General features: G+C 39.5%; 1 protein-coding gene across 1 annotated transcript; it reads right to left on the minus strand.

Moving 5' to 3' along the window:
- Window positions 1–8,323: 8,323 nt before the first annotated feature.
- On the minus strand, window positions 8,324–9,857 carry LOC115692788 (probable WRKY transcription factor 49). The gene is made up of 3 exons (XM_030619748.2): window positions 9,542–9,857; window positions 9,284–9,433; window positions 8,324–8,992 (listed from the first exon to the last, which is right to left on the minus strand). Exons 1-3 carry the CDS (start codon window positions 9,778–9,780, stop codon window positions 8,491–8,493), a joined length of 891 nt encoding a protein of 296 aa, XP_030475608.2. The 5' UTR covers window positions 9,781–9,857; the 3' UTR covers window positions 8,324–8,490.
- Window positions 9,858–18,362: the final 8,505 nt, after the last annotated feature.

The following is an 18,362-nucleotide window of genomic DNA, read 5'->3' on the forward strand; positions in this document are numbered from 1 at the left end:
ACTACATTGAACAAATTAAAAGTGCAGGGACCACATTGCATATTTGACCAAAGTTTTGAGACTGCTTTTGTCATTATCCCTCATCAATTACTTAGATTTCAGAATATCGATTCATCTACGACGAGGGATGAGTAGGATTGAAATGGAGGCCGAATAAATTCGAGAAAAGTGAAATAAAGTTAGCAAAATACTATGAACGGACTTGAAATGTGGTCCGGACCCGAATTGAAATGAGTTGAATCGAAAGATTTGGATTTGTTCCAAATTGAACCAGACAAAATTGCATTCTTCCCCCTCTTTGGTCGCTAGTTTCAAGCTCAATTTCTTAAAAAAATATATAAATTAAAGTTTGTGCCGGTTTATCTGTGATGAATTGCGATTATATGTTGTAATGCTCAAAATTGAGGTGTTGGATTTTCTTACTCTGTATATATGCAAACGGTTTTTCTTTTTAATTTCTAAAAGCATTCATTTTGTGCATCTAAGTCTAGTACTTGCAATTTCAATGTACTTTGAGTCCGTCTGTTTAACTTCGTCAGTTTTAAGTGAATGGAAATGCTATGTGGCTTTTTTTCTTTTTTATTTTTTCAACCTTACTTGGCCGTGAATATAAGCTGCTGCGTAGATTTTCTGTCCACTAAAACCTGACAAAGCTAATGAAAAGGACTAAAGCGGATGACTTTAACAAGTTCTACACGACTTAAATGCAAGTTCTGGGATGATAGTGCATCGGTGCGACAAGTAGCGGGACTCCTATTGTGTAATTGTCCGATTTCCCTTTTTATGGAGACACGGTGTGCGCGCCCCTCTTTTCCTAGTTTTGAAGGATTGAAACAATGTGCTAGAACTTTTATTTGTTATATCAAATCTACATAGAATTGATTAAGAAGCCACGATAAAATATATCCATTTTGTTTGAAAGATGCAAATCAAATGATGAACTCAAATTGCATTTGTCATGTCTCAGTAAAGTTATGATTCAACATTGTATTCTCTTGGATCTTACTTTATGTGTATTGACAATCCCATTCTGTAATCTTTTCCTGCCTGTTATGTTCCGTGTAAGAAAATATGATTTTCTATTGACATTATGTATACGCCTTCGTAAGTAATGTAATCTATGTTGTTTAGGTAGAATTTTCCATTCTGTGAAAAGGAATTATTCAAACGAAGATGAAGTCAACATTGACTGAATATTGATTGAAAAAGTTCCCGTTGAAAAAGAATTTTCCTTAATTATATAATCAGTAGACATCAAAGAGAAAACCTTCCCGTCCACAAATTATTTAGATTCACATAAAAAAATTCAAGAAAAAATCTTTGAACTTTGTAGTAATTTTTTAAGCTTATTGATAGTCACTACACAACATACTACGTGTAGGTTCATTAAATTCTAATGTAGAAATAAATTGGGAAAATTGCCATTTCTATCTTAAATTTGAACAGATGCCAATTTAATTATAAACTTTTCAATTTCATCAATGTAGCCCTAAATCTTTGTGCGAAATTCCTATATAGTCTTTCCGGCCAATTGCCGCTATAAATGGCTGGCGTGGCAGTCCACATAGTTGTCCAGGTCAGATTGTCAGCCATGTCACGTAAAACGACCGGCGATGATTAGACGTCACGTCAACAATTTCATGTCAAAATTGGCCAAAATGATTATACGGGAATTTCATAAACGGGTTTAGGACTTCATTGGTAAAATTAAAAAAATTAGGACCGAATTGACATTGTACAATAGGTTCAGGATTGATTTAGGAATTACCTCGGAAAAAAAGTTAACTTCATATTTCTTCAATGACTTTAACCCCCTCAATTCGAATCCCTACTCGATCACAATCGAGAGATTGTAATCTCTACCTAATCATAGACATAAGCACACTTGGCTGAGGCAAGTAAATCCCTATATACAGTTTATTTCTCATATTTATCCACTATTCCATTAAACGCGATAAACACGGACATGTGTTATGATCTGAGCCATGGCCTCGAGCTAACAACGGTAGTAAATAGTAATGCCTTGTCATCTTCTAATTTCTTACTGAAAACGATGTCTTGAGGTTGTTTGTAATTTGGGCTCATTTTCAGCATTAGAACAAGTTAGAATCGCTTCCCATGACCCCCATTATGTAAAATTATAAGGTCCAGTCTATAACGTTTTGAAGTTCGATTTCGGTCCCCAACTTTGTCAACTGTACCGTTTATTCTGCGATTTCTTTTGTGTGCAATCAAGTCACCAAATTTGTTGGAGGATTTTCGACCCATTGTCTGTAGATGATCTAGAGATGTTTTTAAGTGTACTTGGGTTCCTGGCTTTTTCACCTCTTGGAGAACAAAGGTGCGCAGAAAATTCCCTACCTAATCGTCACCGAAATTGTGTTCCAATTGATGGCTTACTTCTCCATCGAGGCTTGCTCAAGAGCATGACGTGATTTTGGAAGGAGTCGCATCTGCTAAGCCCTGATGACCTCAGGCGCATCGATGTCAAGCAAGACTACCAATAACAATTGCTTGTCGTTGAAGAAGTCTCCTGATCGACGCTATATAGTTGCCATAAGAAGATGAAATTTATTATTATTATTATTATCATTATTATTATCTGTGTGTCCATTTCCTATGTTTGCGTGCGCGAATATTAAAGAGAAAATAAGGGTTGAACCATCATAGATAGGCACATAAAACAATGACTTGGGGTGGTTGAACATCGTGTCTTTTGGAGTACAGCAAGATGAGTGCAGACATGATTGGCCTAGCAACACGACAGATTCCTACGATGGTTTTCAACATGCTTAGTTGGCAGACGATGCTTGTACGCCCATAACACGATGATCCATCACTCGCTATTGATCCGTCGGATTCATGTATTTTAATAGGATTAATACCACAAAAATTATTGATTTTTGCGTATTTGACTATAAATTTTCCGCCAACTAACAGGTTAGAAGCTTCTATTCGCTCTGTTACTAATTTTTCAAAAATCGTGACATGGAAAGTGTGATTTGAGGCGTAGACATTCAAAATGGTGATTCAAGTGTACGTGAAAACCCTAAGTGTTACCGTATCACCTCGCCAAAGGACTATAATATACAGTTATAAAAGGTTAGATGGTTGTACCTAATAGTACGAAAGTAATTTCATTCTAATTATTATAATATGAATAATCTTTAATATAATGAATACTTATGATACTATCAAGATAACATAATTAATTTCACAGGAATTATTTACTTATTATTTAATATTTTATTTGTTAGTCATATAATATATGATTATGTCAAAATAATTATAATTGTTGTTATCGTTGTAGAGATAATAAAAATAAATTTAGTTGTAAGTTATTAAATTGTAATTAATAATCTGACATTGGAAGAAGAAGTGGGAGAAAAGACACGGGATATTTTGGGAATAGCCACTGCATCTAGGTTGCACTAACTATTACAATGGGGAGTCGTATAGTAGTTATTACAAATTTGGTTGTTATACGTATTGCGCCATAATAACTATTAGGGTTAATATCATGAAAAATCCTAAACTGGTACGCCTGTGACAAATTTACCCTTCGTCAGTTTCCTTTAAATTTTATTGTTAAATTGTTAAGTTAGATGATACGTGGCAGTTGACGGATGTATCAGTTTGGGGTTTTACTCCTCTATTTGTCACAGATTTATCAATTTGTGATTTTTCGTAATCCAATTTAATGGAGAGTAAATTTATCATAAGTGTACAAGTTTAGGGTTTTTAGTGGTCAAAAAATTAGTTTAGGATAAATTTGTTACAGGTGTACCAGTTTGGAATTTTTCGTTGTAAAAAAATTAGTTTGTGGTAAATTTATCACATGTGTATTAATTTAGGGTTTTTTTGTATCGTTAACCCTAACCATTACTATAAGCAAACACTCTAACAGACAGTCAACTGTAATTGATCTGTAACATAATGATTATTATTGCAACCAAACATGCTGTTAGGACAATCCACCCCGCTTCCCATGAGACATGAGCCAAAGATGCGAATTGATTATGTCCTACTGAGTGAAGGTACACTGACTTCATTTCTTTTGGATGTAAGTCTCTAATTTCGTAACTGGGCGATCTTTTTGTTGTCTTTATAGCTGAAAAACGAGGCCATGGACCAAAAGTTACGCAATTTCACTTCTACATTGGGAAACTTCCATTTGATCACCTATCGAAATTAACCATCAGTACATTAACTTCTTCAAAATCTATTTGTTAGAATGATAAGGATGCCACATCGTCCTAATCCTAATATAATATGAGATCCGGCAAAATTGTACGATAGCTGTAGTTACCAAATCAATGACTGTAATTCATTGTATTGATCTCTATTAAAATATCATTACCACCGTTGATATAAGCTTTCAAGGGATTATATTCTTGGTCGTCTGAATCGCATTAACCATTGAGTGTCCATCTTCTCTTCTTTTATCTCTCTTCTATACATGATCATCATTAAAACATGGTATTAGAGTGAAACATGATCCTAAAGTCGGCTCCACTGTCAATGCTTCCACTTGTCTATTGGTGATTAAGAATCTGAGTTCTTTATTGTTGTCGTAATAATGCACTAGCAGTAGCCCATTGTGAATTGTTCCTACAATTTTATCCTTTGGACCGATTGCTCTTTGTGGTTCCTATAGCACATGTTCTGCTATTTGTAGATATATTTTTGCAGTGGTTTTTCTTTTCTTTTTTCTTTTGTTTTGCCCATAGGAAGATCTATCATTGGACTCGATTGGTCCTAGAAAAGGTTGCTGAACTTTGTGCTCTTTTTCTGTCTAGCACTATGGCTAGTACCAGTAAATCTGTTTCTGAGATGTCCAATAAACTTACAATTACTATGTTGAATGGACATAATTATTTGCCTTGGTCTAGAGCTATCTCTATAGATCTTAGGGGTAGATTGCAATTGGGTCATGTGAATGGTCTTATCATAACACCTGCATCTAAAGATGCAAAATTCACCTAATGGCAGGCGAATGATAATATAGTCACGTCTTGGTTGTTCAATTCAATGGAATCTCAAATCTATGAGATATTTGCTTTTTCAGAGACTGCCAAATCCCTATGGGATTCTTTGCCGGATATGTATGACAATGTTGATAATGCATCCCGTGTCTTTGAGTTGCAATCAAGCTCAGAAAACCACATTCCTTCGAGCTCGAGCAAAGTGTTGGATCTAAGCCATGCATAGTCGAGCCAAGTCAAGTTCGATGTTAAACTGTGTGGAGGTGGACTCCATTTACGCCCTTCTCTTGAAGTCCAGAGTAAACCTCCTTTTCTTAAGCGGACGACTCCATATCATCACGGTTCAAGAGGACAAAAGCTTAATATATGTGAACCACAGTCATGCTACGAGAGACGAGATTGCTACTGATAAACTCTCTCTCCAGCTAAGGGTCGGCCAACTACCCATACTTACTACACCATCAAACAATTCCTGATCTCGGGTGTCTTTTAAGTACACCATTGATTAAGATCTCTTTCCAGCCGCAAACTACAAACGCTCCAGCGCAAGATCTGACCAATCGAGCCATAGCCATCGGTTTTGTGCTCCCACCATAGTCAATCAATAATTGTGTGTTTTTTCCGTGCTTCCATATATAAAAAATGATTGAGAGAGTTGGAAGAATCAAATGTATAAGACACAACAAATGATTGGTGATGAACCCGGACACCTTTTGATGGGGACTATCCTTTGTTTGCCATTTTGCTTTACAACCAGGAGCCCATTGATGGTTAGGACCCATGGGGAGGTCCCCCCCCCTTGCACCTTTTGCTGGCTACAGGGCAAATTATATGAGGAAAGCCCTCCAGCGTGAAAGCGATCGTCCAGCTATACATTCAACTGAATTTCGACACGTGTATATCGAATCGTCTGATTAATATCTGAGGTCGTCGATGATTGGCTAAATGGGTGTGAGGATAGAAACTTCAATGTGAGAATCTTTTGAAAGTTAATGGTCCCGAAATCATCCGAATGTAACTCTAATTATTTGATTGCTAGTTGTCTCACATCTTTTGATCAGTAATAGCATCATACTTCAGTTGGCAATTAACTTCTTTTGGGACTTGATCGACATCATCCTTCGGGTGGCGTCTGTCCATCTACTTCGAAATTTTCTATACATGTTCTTTGTCTCGAAAATATAGATACAGACCGAGCAACAGCTAGCATGCTTTTTATTTTATTCAATATGTCCGAGTTTATACGGACAAAAAGCCCCAAAAATGGCTGGAAATATGGGTGGGCTTAGCCCAACAGAAATGCATTCTTTGGATTATTGGATCACAGACTGTGAAACAACCCCACCGACTTGGCAAAAAAGGATTTTGCCCTTTTATGAATTAGCCCCCTTCTCTCGTTTTTCAGCATTCCTAATGCTTTTGCTCTCTAAAATCGTTCGTCAATTTCATCTATTTCCTCTCGCAACAATTTAATCGCATTCTAAAATTCACGGATAACAGTAACAGCAATTGTTTATGATGATCACAACTAGATCCAGACTTTACCATTAGATTGTCGTGGGACTTGTTCATTGAGTTTCGCGACTACAACGTATGCGCGTCGGCTCCGCCCTCGCAACAAGCCGAATTGATTGATGATGAGGCACAGCGACTCGACAATGGGGAGGAATTGCAGGGGTGAATGCTCGAAGCTAGTCCTCGAGAAGACACTTCCGTGGACGAAACCCTTACCCTTGGAGAAAGCCCCCAAGCAGTTGTAGCGTTGGCTCGGCGGATAAGAACGTTTGAAGTCTAGAAGATATTTTGGCTTGAGATCAATGGTGTCAATAAGGCCATTATGCCGCCAAATTATTCAGCGTATCGTCAAGTGGGACAAGCCGACAGTTATCCGTTAAGCAACCATGCCGTTTTGTTTCTGTACATTACGTGAGTTGAATTGGCGAACAAGGAGGGTGATTGTTTTTTCAATGAAGCAGTACTGGCCATTAAGGTAAAATTCCTGAAACATTACGAGAACATTTTGCTTGTTTTTGTGTCCTCTGTCTTGGATCCGAGGTTCAAGTTGGAGAGATTCAAAACTCTCCTTACTCCATTTTTTTTTTGGAAATATGTATGTTGCCAATCGATTCGATACGTGTTCTACCCCACGGGCAGAGATGTGCCCTTATCAAGCAGTGCCTGGAAAATTTCTATGATCTTTGCTTTGTTAGAAGGAAAACACCCAGAACCTTATGCTAACTCTTCATCTTCATCTTCATCTTCATCTACTGATGAGTTGAAGACGTACTTGACAACAAACTACTCTAAGAACATTGAAAGAGTTGATGAAGACAATGTGTTAGATATTCTGAAATGGTGGAAGAGGAGAGCCGCCAGTTTTCCGATTCTTTCACCGTGGCTTATGACTTGCTGACCCTACCGGCGTTTATCATACTATGGGAGTCTATGTTCAGTACTAGCCAACAGATCATTGAAGACAATAGCAACAACTTTACTGCAAAAAAATATAGAAGCGACTGTCTGTAAGCATGATTGGTTATTTCAAGAATTGACTCTAGTCGAACATGCCCAACATGAACAAGGGGACAACGGTGGCATTTTATCATTTGAATCACAGTGAGGGACACAATGTCGAAGAAATCGAATTCATTAGACATTTACTTGGGTGAAATTCGTATGTCATCGTTATTAGGGCATTCATAAGCGTACTTTTTTTTCCTCATATTAGCTATTAGGCAAATCTTGGGCCCTTGTGCATGGTGCCATTGGCCCGACCCGATCCTGGCTCAATCTTAACTTTTTAACCTAAAACAAGGCTTGACTCGAGCTGCCAAGCTCGCCGGTTGAATACCTCTACTCTGTATTCACTGTATATCCCCCCATTGAACTCGAGGCTTCTTAAATCTTAGCTCGTAGAGATCCACTCTCTTCAAAATCAACAAAGCCTCGAGTTCGATACCTAACTTCTCCATCTCCCATTTTGTCTATACATAGAATAGATAATGATCGAGGAGGCCAACAAAATCAAAACCTATCATCACTTCATTTGGGCTCAAATCGAATCTTAAAGGCAAAACAATCCATTTTGTGGATTGGAGAGGAACACCCGATCGATGTTAATAGCCCTAATCAGCCCACTAAACATAGCCTTGGAGTCAATCATGAACAGCCCGAGTCTTCCATTTGATAAGCATTTGCCTATAAGTAGGTCCACAACTTAAGAAGGTAGTAAGCTCTATTGTACATATCAAGGCCCATATTACGACTTTATCTCTACTTTGTTTAGGCCTAAATTAGAGCGATCCGCTTGTCAATACCAACTCAAATGCACCATAAAATTGAATAACAATTCACAAGCTGGACTACATATAATATGACTATCGCTTATTACAGCTATATATAGATGAGCCCGGTACATTCCTGTCACATGCAAAGAAACCTTAGAAGCATTGCCTAATTATTCACCTTTTAAACTGTATATGACTTTACTTATGTGCGCACATGTTCACTTGATGCATGAACCGAGGCCTATGCCATAATACTGAGTTGAATAACTCGGGAAGCATGACTGATAAGAAGGCGAATTTGGAGGAAAAGGCAATGAATGGGCAGAGACGACATTGTTCCTCGTTGGGTTCCTAATCATGAAAGGCACCACGTCTTCGAGAAGCCCGAGCCCTTGGTGGCTTATCGCTTCTTGGGTAGGAGCCGGACGACAGTCTTCGATCGCAATTTGGGCCAGCCCGGTTGTGAATGCGTCGGCGCTTCCTTCAGCTTCTTGGACTTGATTGGGCTTATCGTGGGCTTGGGCGTCTGCCGACGAAACGGCCTTCTTGGGCTTCTTGACTGGTGGGTCCAATTGGTAGGCGGGGCCGACGGGGAAGTAAGGGTAAGTGAAATGGAGGTGGTAACCTTCATAGGTGACGATGAACGTGTCCGGGTCGTCATTGGATCGCTCCACCTGCTTCTTGGCGTTGCACCTTGGGTTTGTGCACTTGTAGTAACTCCTGTTTCATATAAACAATGAGAAAACCAAGTGAATAAACAAATTAAACTCTGAAGTAAGGGTAGTATTTTCTACTCAGACATTGAAGAACTAGATATTATCAAACCACTTGTCCATTCTTCATAACAGTGTGCTTACACAACCATTAGTGAAATTTTAAGGATAATTTGTATATCTCGAAAGTCAAACCTATAAACCGGACGATCCAGCGATTTCAAGTTACATGTTGAAAATAGAAAGCTAAGAATGCTAGCTTATAATGTGGTTTGAAAAGAAGAAAACAAGTAGTTACCTCGGATTGGCACTGTTCTTGATAGACTTTTGGCCGTACTTCCTCCATTTGTATCCGTCATCCGTCAACCCATTTCCACAACTCTTTATCTTAAGCGTATACTTGTGGTCTATCTTATTAAGCCCCCTCTGAAACGACCAAGGTTGAACCCTGAGCCACAAGAAGAGCACGCCATGAACAACTAATCACACAAAACTGTAATAGCAGTCCTAATTCACCACGATATTACACATTTCAACCAAAAAATCAGAAATAAACCTGGCCGGTGAATAATCTTGCGGTCGTCCAATATCCATTTGGTGGGTGCTCGAGAACAAGGCGCCCTCGATGTCCTCAATCGTCGGGCCCGAATAGACGGTGGACATGAGCCACTTGATGGCATCCTCTTGACCAGACGACTCCATCGACGGGTCTGCCATCATAAAGAAGGGAGAGTCGTCGTTGAGAAGCTCCCTCACAAGCTCTTCCTCGTCACCGAAACCGTTCTCTTCCTCCATTATATCTTCAAGCTTCTCACGCAAAACGTTAGGAATACTTGAGAGAGAGAGAGAGAGAGAGAGAGAGAGAGGGAGAGAGAGGGAGATAAGAAGTGAGAGCGAGGAGATGATGAGAGGAGCTTAAGAAAAGGGATGGAGTGGAGCAGATGAAGAGAAGAGAAAGTTGTTGTGACGTCTACGTGTTCGTTTTGGCCTCCAATAGTTAACATTATATGTAACATACAAATTGACTTTTTGAAGCAAAAGGCTAGACACGAGAGTTTTTCTTGTACGTACTCGAAATTGACTTCTTCGGGGATTCACGCCTGTCAACTGTTCTGCACTGTGGATCGGCCTTCGCGGTGGGTCAATCTAAGAAAGCATCTTCTTCATACATGGGACAGTTGAGGATAGTGAACTAGGTAACTTTTATTGTTATGATCATGCAATAAATAACTTTAGTTTCTTTGTATGTGATGACTCGGATCCTGATTGATAATTAGCAAGTCCCTTCATTCCATCGCGTCCGCCTAAGCATACAGGAAGTTATGTTCGAAAATTCACAAGCTATATTAAGTATAATGATCGAGCCTACCTAACTTGGATCTATTGAGAAAAGCAAAGATAGCCGGTACTAATTACTTATATTGATGAGTACAATTTACTGACCAATTTCTATGAAAATCGATAGCTTTATTCTCCATCATGGATTTTTATATGTCAAGAGCGTGAACGCATCAACGGGCGTCTTCTTAATTAAGTCATTTTGGTAACAAGATCTTTTCTAATAAAAACCATAGAAGCGGTACGTGTAATGTTTTGTTACACAGGCTGTCCTTCGACTGATGAGATATGTATGTGAAGAACACATACCATTCGATCGAGTTAATTTATGTAAAGAAAATTTACACACAAGTATGAAAAACCCTATCTTTAATGGTATGCATTAAATTTCTCTAGCATGTGCATAGATAGATCGATAAATGTTTCATTGTTTCAGAGAGTACTGACTTATGGTTCTGGAGTTTAGTGCGTGTTTGTCTGTGTATGCCATGGATGGATGCATTGAGGTGGACCAAAGCTAACTCATCCGGGACCCGTTCCTAACAAAAGAAGAGTCAACCAATAAAGAAACACTAATAAATACCTTGAGAAATTGCATAATGTCTTCCTCCTTTTCGCCGAACAATTCTTCTTATAATATTCAAGGATGAAACCAACTTTGGATAGCAAAATATTGATTACAGATGTCAAGAATGGATTTTCAATAAAAAATGTTTTTGAATACTCAACACCCTTTTAATTTGATCAGATGACCGTTCCCCTAAGAATATTGCATAATGACATTGTCATAAATAATTTAGACGATAGTGATCTGGCGGAACTAATTCTGTTACAAATCTAGCACAAAAGGCTGTATAGAGAAGAAGGAAATTCCATTGTGAAAAATCTTGTCAGACCATTGTTAACATTCGTGCCCACGCGTAGGTTGGGAATTGGCCTAAGACTGGAATGTGGAAATATACAATTAAGGAGATGAAAAGACACCTGCAAAGATTTCAAGTCGTTTCCTCCCTTAATGCTATGAAAATTTGGTGAGACTATTGTCATATGTTGTAAAATTTCAAGTTTTTTAAGTGGATCGATGTTTTAATATTAAACATGTATAAATTAGACTAGTTATGGAAGATGAATCAACCTTTCCCAACTTATTAGAATTTTGAGTATGCCGGTTGATTGTTAGGAATTTGAAAGTTAATGACACAATGCAAGTCGATTTAGCATAAATTTATATTGCGAACATCTTTTGGTTAACCTGATGTGAGATAACATTATTGAGCGAAACAACATTCAATAAACTGATTCTATGGATTACGTCTTATGCAGTGTCAATCACAACGCATATAATTCGAGAGAATCCTATCGTGGGTCCCACTATTTCCACATTAGTTGTACTCACACTTTCAAGTTTTAACCAAATCATTTTATTTAACACCTAAACTCACTTATGAAGTACTTGTCAGTTTTATTTTGCTCTCCGGTTGGTTTTTGCCACCTTTATTTGCATCTCTATTTTTGGTTTTTCGCATTTCGGCTAGGGGCTTGCAGGCTTCGCTGTCATCATGCCCTTGGACTTGCTAATCCCTATTCGCTTCGCATCCTTCATAATACATCCCAATCTCAATTGCAATCTCATTGAATAGTGATGATGGTGCCTACTGCCACGCATGATATATACTCAGCACTATCTCTCCCTTGCACGCAAGCAGATAATACATGCATGAATTAATTGCCTAGGAACTATATAGGTTATGAAAATTAAGTATATAAAATATCGAAATTGGCCCATGATGAGGAGACCATTTCCCGGAATCTACGTTTGAAGTTTCTGCTTGGGAAGTGATTGTTCCTCCAGGGGCAAAGAATCCAATTGTGTACCGGTGGTTTTGCAACATTAATTGAGCAACTATATATCTTTATCGACACGTCTTTTAGGACTATAGTCTGGTCATTTTCAATCTTCATAAATGTTCTTCTCACAATATCCTAACATCTCGATTCTCTCTAGAGTAATTGACCTAAATTACACTCCCAAATCTAGATAAAAGTACGTGAGTGTTGTTTTGTTTGAGTGATTGAAATGCATTTAAAAGAGAATCAGCCTTTCACGACCTTGAGTAGGTAAATTAAGTGCGCTTTGCTCTCTCAGTTGAGAGGATGACAATCTGCTTTCAAATACGTTGCAAAAGAAATTCTGCCATGTCAAATGGTGATAAAATTTCATCATTTAATTCTGTTGAAAGTCGTGTCTAGTTACATTCAATCTAATCAAAAGCGGCTTTTCGTGTTTAGTTTGGGAAATTATTTGCATGTGAGATCTAATTGGGATAATTAAACATTCCCCGCCATGATCGGTATTGAGTGGTGATTGAAAAATTGACTTGTTCTAATGAAGATTCACACTATCCATCGCGATTCGCGAATTTTGATAAGGGGGAAGAGATCAAACACGCCGTCCTCCGAGCGCAAGACGGGATGAGGATGATAGAGAATTGTGGGGTGCTGTTCCCGGGATTAAAATCTAATTCTCCTTTCAATTAGAAATACACTCGTTCATTTCACGAGATGTGGGGGCAAACGGGACGAGTAATTCATGTGCTCTCAGGAACGGGGATCGGAACTTATCTCGTCTCATCAACGAGACCCGCGCCACAAGTACGGGTCGCCTTCGACGAGACGCGGTTCACAATGAATGCGATCTCCGGCCCCGCCTTGGCTCGGCCTACCTCGCCCCTTGTCGCGTCTATCGAGTCGGAATCTCTCCCGTGACGAAATCTCGAACTTGTTACCCCCAAATCGATGGATAGGAAATAGATAGGCGAAACCAAAACACGTTAGTCCCGCCTCTCTCTCTCTCTCTCTCTCTCTCAATCCACAAGCAAAGCTGAATCATGCGTCTACTTACTCTGCCCCAGCCAGCCGACCAAGTGTGCGCCACAGGATACCCCACATCTCCTGCACAAGCCGACGGTTCCTACCCGCGAGTGGTTTGCCTTGGGAGTGAGGGAAGGTTAAGGGCTTTCTTGTTCGCATGCGGCTTTGACTTTTGGCGAGGCGTCTGGGCGTTTTCCGGGTGGGCCCCCGGCGCGTACACGTGAGGACAAGGGGCGTTGACTGTCGGAGTGGGCGTAGGTTCAGCTGCTGCTTTGGCTGCGGGAAACTCCACCCCCGTTTCGTCCGCACGCGGGGATCGATAAAAAAAAGTCAACCCCTCCCCCCTCCATCTGGGTGGGCCGACGGGACCACCGGTGGGGAGACACGTGTGCTGGCCCCCGCCGCCGCGGCTTGTCGTCACGTGTGGAGAATGGAGGAGCGGTTGGGGAACGGAAGTCAAATGGCGAGTGAAAGGCTCGACTATGCAAATTCGAGGTATGTTGTAAGCATCGTTTGGCCATGGAAAATTTTTTTGGATTTCGGCCAACCCGATGGGCTTAAAGCTATAAGCTTGTCAATCTCGAATCTTTGTAATTCGAGTGGAGTGGACAATGGTAACTTAAGTCGAACATCCCTATCGCGACCCTCCCAAGGTAGGCTCCAAGGGGTTTAACGGAGTGCTAAGCGGTTGTCAATAATCCTATCACAACGTAGATGTTGCATTCTACATGGTCTCTCTCAAACTTTACTAATTGCGATTTGGTTTCTTATTCATATTAAGCCTTATTGTCTTAGGGTTGCCACTAACTTATTTATTAGACTGATAATAAGTAAAGTGGGGGAATTTACTTTACTTCCTACAAACCATATATTATGAGATTTAGGGATTTTGCTTACGCAAAAATTTTCAATACCCCCTAATTAGTTCATTTTCCTCTTTATGAAAAACATTTTCATGGCTTTCTTGGCTCCTTTCGATCCTAATCTGCATCTATATGTCCATGCATTGTTTAACACCAGAAAAAATATTGAGAAATTATCAAGCAAACACTTTTGAATATATATATCCGCAAGTATCAACGAAAGCTGTTAAACAAAGCCTTGTTATAAAGCCCTTGAAGAGGGCCCTAGAGTGCATGATAATGATAAATAAATGATAATAGTCTAATTGCACGGTGTAAATTATACAAATACTCTACAAGAAAATGTTTAAAATTAAATTAACAAAATCAAAAAGTTTAGAATTGAATTGGCAAATGTACAATAATTTTAGAACTAATTGGACAATTAACCCAAACTAAATAATTGCTTGGTGAATTTGTAATGTCGAAATTTAAATTTTATCTCACATCAAATCACCATTGGCTCACATATAAGTTAAGCTCCATTTTTAAGGATTCTTGAATGCCTTAGGTAGAAATAATCCACAAAAATGACGAATACAAACGGTTCAAGAATGAGCAAACGAAAGACGAGTCATACTTAGTTTTCGAACTATCGAACCAGTTGAGCTCTGCTCATGAAATACAAACTTTTGAGTCTCCAATAGTCCAATGCTTATACCCGTTGGTCAGATTTTTTATTTTGTCAAAGAAAATTCCCATTCATTACCAAAATGATACACGAAAGAATCCATATAAAATCCTAGAAAGCACTACAAAAACCAATCCCATAGAGTTGCAAAATAAACCAAAATCCAGAAATTAAGGTATATCATCAGAGCATCGTTGGCAAAGGTAAGCATACATTTGTCCTTCAAGAAGATATCTGTGACTAAATCCAAGCAAAAGGATCGGTGGCCAATTACTGAATCGCACATTATCATCAGTGATGAGCATTCACCCAAATCTCTATATGTAGTTACAGTTTTGCCTTTCGGTGATGTACGCTTAGGTTCGATGTCTCCAGCACCATCGCAGTATGAAGGCAACAAAAACATGTTGAATGAGCTCAAATCTAACAACTATGGGAGCGAGTCCTTTAGCAAGTGCAAGACGCTAGAGCTTCTAACAAAAACATGTTGAACGAACATAGATCTGACAACGAACCTACAATAAACACCATTGAAACTAAAGACCGAGTACTTATCCATTGAAACTCCTAGATTTAGAATTAGATTGGGAGAGAAAAGCTCCCCCATCTAAGATTGAAAGTGCGGAACTCCCAGACAAGGAACGGGTGCCCAATCACCGATTCCATAAAAAACGCAAGAAATACGCTTGTTAGTTACTTATCTCTCTAGTTTTTTGGGATGATTGTTCAAAAAATCCTAATCTATTGTAAGGCTACTAATTCAATCTTAAATTTTTTAATTTAGTCAATGTAGTCTTAAATCTTTTGACGACTTTCCCATGTAACCCATCTCGATAATTTTTGCCGAAAATCACTGACGTAACAGTTTGATTAGTGCCGACCGTCCTACGTGGCATGACTTATAGCTGATGTGGACTATTTTTTTTTTATTGTAACAACATCGTTTTGAAATTTTTATAAGATTTTTCAATTTTATCTTTTTTTTTCTTTTGTAATTATTATTTTTTCTTTTCTTTTTTCCTATTCTTTCATTATCTACTATTCATATTCTTCCCTCTACCAGTCACCAACCAGAGGCACGGGCCTGTAGTAGGGTATTCTAAGGCTGTGTTCGTTTGCGGAAAAATATTTTTCCGGAAAACATTTTCCGTGTTTTCCGGTGTTCGGGGGCGGAAAATGTTTTCCGTGGGAAAACATTTTCCTTCCCCACCCTCAAATCCTTCATTGTTTTGAGGAAAATGATTTCCTCTTTTCACAAAAAAGAAATCATTTTCCCCCAAAGTGAAGGCAAAATTGCCCATGGGAGGGAAAATGTTTTCCGTGGGAGAGGAAGTTGATCGCCGCTCACCACCGTTGGCCGCCGGCCGCCACCGATTGCCGCCGTCGCCGTCGGTCGCCGGTCGCTGACGAAAAATATTTTCTGAAACTTTTTCATATTGGTCGCCGAACACCGGAAAATTATGTTCCGGGAAAACATTTTCCAGGAAAATGACTTCCGGGAAAATATTTTCTAAAAAGAGAATATTTTCCGCCAAACGAACGGAGCCTAAGAGTATTCTTAGTTATATCGTTCTCTATTTCTATTTGAGACAATCGTTAGGAAAAGTATTTTGTTTCCACCAAAATGAAAAGAAAATAGATATCCAAGGATCTTTTACTCCTTTTCCCAGATGTGATCGGCAAGGGCCACGACGCACTTGACCAGCCCTCATCGGCCACAGGTGAGGGCTTGCATACCCTGCTCTCGCCTAGATCAGGCGAGGGCGTCGCGGCCCACGTCGATCACATTGGGAGAGAGCGTGTAGGCTGTCACCGACTTTCGTTGGCCATCTCCGAGGCCCTCATGATCGGCGGAGGGAAGAAGATGAACAATAAATTGGAAAGAATAGGAAGAGAAAGAAAGAAAATAAAAGGAAAAAAAGAAAAAAAAATCTGAAAATTTTAGAAAAAATTGAAAATGACATTGTTCACGGCCGTCGGATGTGCCGCGTAACTGGACCGTCACGCCAATGATTTTCGGCTTAAATTGGCCGTATCAATTACTTTGAAATTATGCGCACACTTCGGAAGTCTAGGATCCACAATGAGTCTTGCTAATGCCCTAAATTCCTAGACAAAAAGGTCGGGAACACGTTCGGACCTAAGTTACTTTTTTCACCAAATCCCAACTCCTTTCTCGTCTCTCACGCTCTCTCCTTCTAAGAAGCAGCCACCAGGTTACTTCTCCATCTGTGCCCACGCTGCCGTTGCCTCTCCGTGTCTTTTCCTTCGGATCTCATGGGTCATTGCATTGCTACTGATCGCTATGTCTCCTCCTCCAGATCATGCGCTTGTCGCCCAGATCTGAGATCTACACGCTGCTGAGTGGTGTCCAATTATAGAGAGAGAGAGAGAGAGAGATTGTTATATACGGCGATCTTTGGTGGTGGCCCCGTGGCCAGAGCTGTCGTCGGTGGCAGCGGTGGTGGAGAATGCACGAGTCCATTGTTGTCGAGGAGAGAGAGAGAGAGAGAGGAAGGCGACGGTGGCAGTAAGGATGGCGGCGTGAAGATGATCGCGGCGGCGGACACCACGACAAGATGGCGACGGTGACGGTATAATTGGGCTTAGGAGTAGAGGGAGAGAGAGAGCAGAAGAGGGAAGGTTTAGCTTGTTTTGGTTATCTGTTTAGTTTAGTCCTTTGATAGAATTTGATAGCATCCGAGCTACTTTTTGCACACGTTTGCTAATTCACCTTTTCGAGCGATCTCAAGGGCGCATCCTGTGCATTTGGATAGGGCTTAGATCCCTCAAATTCGAAGATTCTATTCGAGAGTTGGGCAGGGCTCAGATCTGCCCAATTTGTTTTCAAATTTCTACTATAAATGTCCACCATAAAATTATCACCCAAAAGATACACATTCTTATAGTTATGTCCGTTCTTTATGCATGACACACAATTGGGGCCAATTTAAGGGAGAATTTTGTTTTTCCTAACACACAATTCTTTGTCATTGATACGTGTTAGACCTTCACAAATCCCATCGCTAGCTGAAACTTTACGCGCATTTCGACCTTCGTTCATGCAATAAGCACAGCGATTTTCTTCTGGAAATCATGTTTAAGGTTACAATTGTGCACTAAATAAACCACATACGTTCACCCAAAAATTGAGGATTACTCTTTTTTTTTGTGTGCAAAATATATCTATATACTTTTCTTTAAGATTAATGGATGCAATCCTTCATGACTATATTCCCATCCCAAATATGACCAACTTTTAAACAGAAAATCTTTTGAAGTATAGTACGTGGACGTATAAACAAAAAATACAATTACAAGTGAACCACCCGAAAAGAAAAATTAGTAATCTCTATAATGTAAAGAGTAATCTCGCCTTTAGTGTCAACTATCAAGTACGAACTTTTGTTTCTCAAAAACATTCCATCAAAGTCTATGTGAATTCACTTCAAATGAGCTTCAACCATTTGTTGCATTCAATCGCCAACGGGAATGAAACCTCCCAGATAGGATAAAACATTCTCTTTCGTCGATAAAACGCGAAATTGAAAACTCGGATAATCTTGCTCTAATTGCGACGTCTCAAGTTCCAAATCGGTTGGAACATGCCACGTCAAGAAATTCACAAATGCACA

This window comes from Syzygium oleosum, unplaced genomic scaffold (genome assembly GCF_021117445.2).
Source record: "Syzygium oleosum isolate NSW1041296 unplaced genomic scaffold, Sole_v2.1 Sole_v2.09, whole genome shotgun sequence".
NCBI lineage: Eukaryota > Viridiplantae > Streptophyta > Magnoliopsida > Myrtales > Myrtaceae > Syzygium > Syzygium oleosum.

Coding starts and splice junctions, on each gene's coding strand:
- LOC115692788 (XM_030619748.2), bottom strand. CDS start 9,780: ATGGAGGAAGAGAACGGTTTCGGTGACGAGGAAGAGCTTGTGAGGGAG. Junction 9,434..9,541: donor CAAGATTATTCACCGGCCAG/GTTTATTTCTGA, acceptor CTTGTGGCTCAG/GGTTCAACCTTGGTCGTTTC. Junction 8,993..9,283: donor AAGAACAGTGCCAATCCGAG/GTAACTACTTGT, acceptor TATATGAAACAG/GAGTTACTACAAGTGCACAA.